The sequence below is a fragment of the Myodes glareolus genome, chromosome 2 (assembly GCF_982192425.1).
Source record: "Myodes glareolus chromosome 2, mMyoGla1.1, whole genome shotgun sequence".
NCBI lineage: Eukaryota > Metazoa > Chordata > Mammalia > Rodentia > Cricetidae > Myodes > Myodes glareolus.
The window spans coordinates 85,044,066-85,047,686 of NC_142027.1; the positions used below are offsets into that span (position 1 = coordinate 85,044,066).

A 3,621-nucleotide genomic window follows, 5' to 3' on the forward strand; every position below is an offset into this window, starting at 1 on the left:
TTTATTAGTTTGAAAATAATGTTTGGAACCTCTTAGGTAACATAAATTCAACCCTTCCATTTCTTTAGCGTATTTAATGAATGTTCCAAAAAATAATCTATCCATTTACATCAAGAAGATTGTTTCATTAGAATAAATCATTTGAAGTTTATTCTATATAATATGTCATCTTGCATATATGTCTACATATATATAAAATTGTGTCACTTATATATCTGAAAAAGTTTTTCTCTCAGTAAAGCATTTCCTATTTCCATCCAATTGCATGCAAAATTAAAGATGTCATTGATTTTACTGCTGAGTAAAACTCTAAAGTATATATGTTCCACACCTTCTTTAGCCATTCTTCTATTGAGGGGCACCTAGGTTGATTCCAGGTTCTGGCTATTACAAATAGTGCAGCTATAAACATAGCTGAACAAATGCTTTTGTAGTATGATTGGGCATCTCTTGGGTATATTCCCAAAAGTGGAATTGCTGGGTCCTGAGGTAGGTTGACTCCCAGTTTCCTGAGCAACCACCACACTGATTTCCAAAGTGGCTGCACAAGTTTGCATTCCCACCAACAATGGATGAGTGTTCCCCTCAGTCTACATCCTCTCCAGCATAGGCTATCATTGGTATTTTTGATTTTAGCTATTCTGACAGGTGTAAGATGGTATTTCAAAGTAGTTTTGATTTGCATTTCCCTGATCGCTAAGGAGGTTGAGCATGACCTTAAGTGTCTTTTGGCCATTTGAATTTCTTCTGTAGAGAATTCTCTGTTCAGTTCAGTACTCCGTTTTTAAATTGGGTTAATTAGAGTTTTAGTGTCTAGTTTCTTGAGTTCTTTATACCTTTTGGAAATCAGACCTTTGTCTGATCAGGGGTTGGTGAAGACCACGAGGGGTGCGTCTACCCACTGAGACAGTGGGACTGATCTAATGGGAGCTCACCAAGGCCAGCTAGACTAGGAGTGATGGACCATGCTATCAAACTGGACTCTGTAAATGTGGTTGTCAATGAAGGCTGACTGAGAAGCCAAGTACAATAAAACTGGATTTTGATTCTACTGCATGGACTTGCTTTGTGGGAGCTTGGTTTGTTTGGATGCTCATCTTCATAGATGATGGAGGGGGGAGGACCTTGTACTTCAGATGTGGCAGGGAACCCTGACTGCTCTTAGGTCTGGTGAGTGAGGGGGAAGAGGGAAGTGGAAGGGCAAAGGGAGGTGGTGAAGAAGTGGAAATTTTTAATAAATATATTAAAAAAATAAGCTAAAATAAAAATAAATAAATTAAAGAAAGAAAAAGTTTAACCTAAATATACTAATTCAGAATATTAAATATTTTTCTTTCTTCCAGTTTTATATTCTTATCAAATACAAGACATGTTTTCACAGGAGACTAGACAAGATTGTATCCAGAATTTGGTATCAGGAATAGCTGTAAGTAGTGACTTTAAAACCTTCCATTTAAGAACGATTTCAATATTTGGTGAAGAAAAAAAGACAACGGATTATGTCAAGATTGACATAGTATCTATTCATCAGCCATCCTGATTGGTACTAGAAATAATGGTCAATAATTTCTATCTTTTCTTGAAAGAGTTCGCAATAGATCACATACAATTTCAGAAGCAGTTTCTTCAGTACAAAAATACAAATAAGTTTTAAAACATGTTTTTTTCTACAAAGAATATTGAAAAACCTGAACATTGAATGACATGTATTCTTTTAAACATTCACTAGAATTTTCCCAACAAAATTACATTTTGTTACAAGCTATTTATGAGATAAACATGAGAAGCTTTTCTCAATCAAATGAGACTGAAAATAAATCATAGAATTTTCAGTCATGAGAAATGTTAGAAATTTAATGATGTTATTAAAGTCTTTACTGGCAACTCTTAGAAGAATAATTTCCAGAATCCTCTCCTTAAAGGGACAAATTCCCAAAAAATCAATTCACAGTATGTCTTTTCTCATTATATAAGTTCATAGAAGACGTCTGTTTTTCCTAAGAGTCAATACATACATGATAATTGTAAGGATGATTTTGATTGTAACACACCTTTTTTTTTCAGCATGATCAGAAACAAGGGAGGCATTATACAAAAGATCAAAATGAAGAGAGACAAAACAATTATATAAAATGTGGCAAATGCCTCAACAGATATGCATGCCCCACTATGCATAAGAGAATTAATTCCAAAGAGAAGGCATGCAAATGTAAAGATTGTGGTAAGTCATTTATTTGTCATTCAAATTTTCAAGCTCACCAGAGAATCCATAGTGGTGAAAAACCTAACAGGTGTCAAGAATGTGGCAAGTCCTTTACCTGGGCCTCAACTCTTCACACTCATCACAGACTCCATACTGGTGAGAAACCTTACAGATGTCAAGAATGTGGCAAGTCCTTTACCAGGCCTTCAACTCTTCATAGTCATAACAGAATTCATACTGGTGAGAAACCTTACAGATGTCAAGAATGTGGCAAGTCCTTTACCTGGGCCTCAAATCTTCAAACTCATCTCAGAATTCACACTGGTCAGAAACCTTATAGATGTCAAGAATGTGGAAAATCCTTTACCCAGATCTCAAGTCTTCATATTCATCACAGAATTCACACAGGTGAGAAACCTTACAGATGTCAACAATGTGTCAAATCCTTTTCCACTGTCTCAACTCTTCTATATCATCAAAGAATTCATACTGGTGAGAAACCTTATAGATGTCAAGAATGTGGCAAGTCCTTTACCCGGGCCTCAAATCTTCAGACGCATCAAAGAACCCATACTGGTGAGAAACCTTACAGATGTCAAGTATGTGGCAAGTCTTTTGCCAGGGCCTCAAATCTTCAGAAGCATCACAGAACCCATACTGGTGAGAAACCTTACAGATGTCAAGAATGTGGCAAGTCCTTTACCCGGGCCTCAAATCTTCAGACGCATCACAGAACCCATACTGGTGAGAAACCTTACAGATGTCAAGAATGTGGCAAGTCCTTTACCCGGGCCTCAAGTCTTCAGAGTCATCACAGACTCCATACTGGTGAGAAACCTTACAAATGCAAAGAATGTGGCAAGTCCTTTCACACGAATTCAAGTCTTAGAAAGCATCACAAAATGCATGTAATGGGTACATTTCATGAATCTTCTTAGTATATCTCACATTAATTCATTGTACAGCTATTCATGCATTAACCAACTTATTTCACAGACTCACATCCTTCAATTAATTTTCAAATCTTAACCAATACTTAGACAGCTATGCAGTTCTTATGAATTTAGAAACATTGTATCCAGATTTGAACTTTATTGTCATCAAACATTTCTTGTAAACAGAATTTATATATCACTGTAAACTGTAAACTTGCTACTCAAGAATTAATTGCTATGAATAGGTAAATATTTCCAGTAGGAGTAAATTGAACAACAACATTTCTTGTCTGTATGTTAAGATAATGTGTGATAAAAACAACCAGTGTCAAACTAGTTCGGATTTTGATGCACACTTAATTTCTTGGCATATGGTTGCTTATGAAATGAGATTATACTCTACATAAACATTATTTTTCTGTGATTCCTAAATAAATATTAGCTTGTTTTAAAATTCAAGTCTTTTAATTTTTGTCTTTGCAA

The 3,621-nt window shown here is 35.4% G+C and overlaps 1 protein-coding gene across 1 annotated transcript; it reads left to right on the forward strand.

Moving 5' to 3' along the window:
- The first annotated feature begins 2,087 nt into the window (after window positions 1-2,087).
- On the forward strand, window positions 2,088-3,192 carry LOC148123045 (uncharacterized). Its single transcript, XM_087902547.1, is given in 2 exon segments — window positions 2,088-3,030; window positions 3,032-3,192. Coding segments are annotated over 2 exon segments (945 nt in total). The 5' UTR covers window positions 2,088-2,169; the 3' UTR covers window positions 3,116-3,192.
- The last annotated feature ends 429 nt before the right edge of the window (window positions 3,193-3,621 follow it).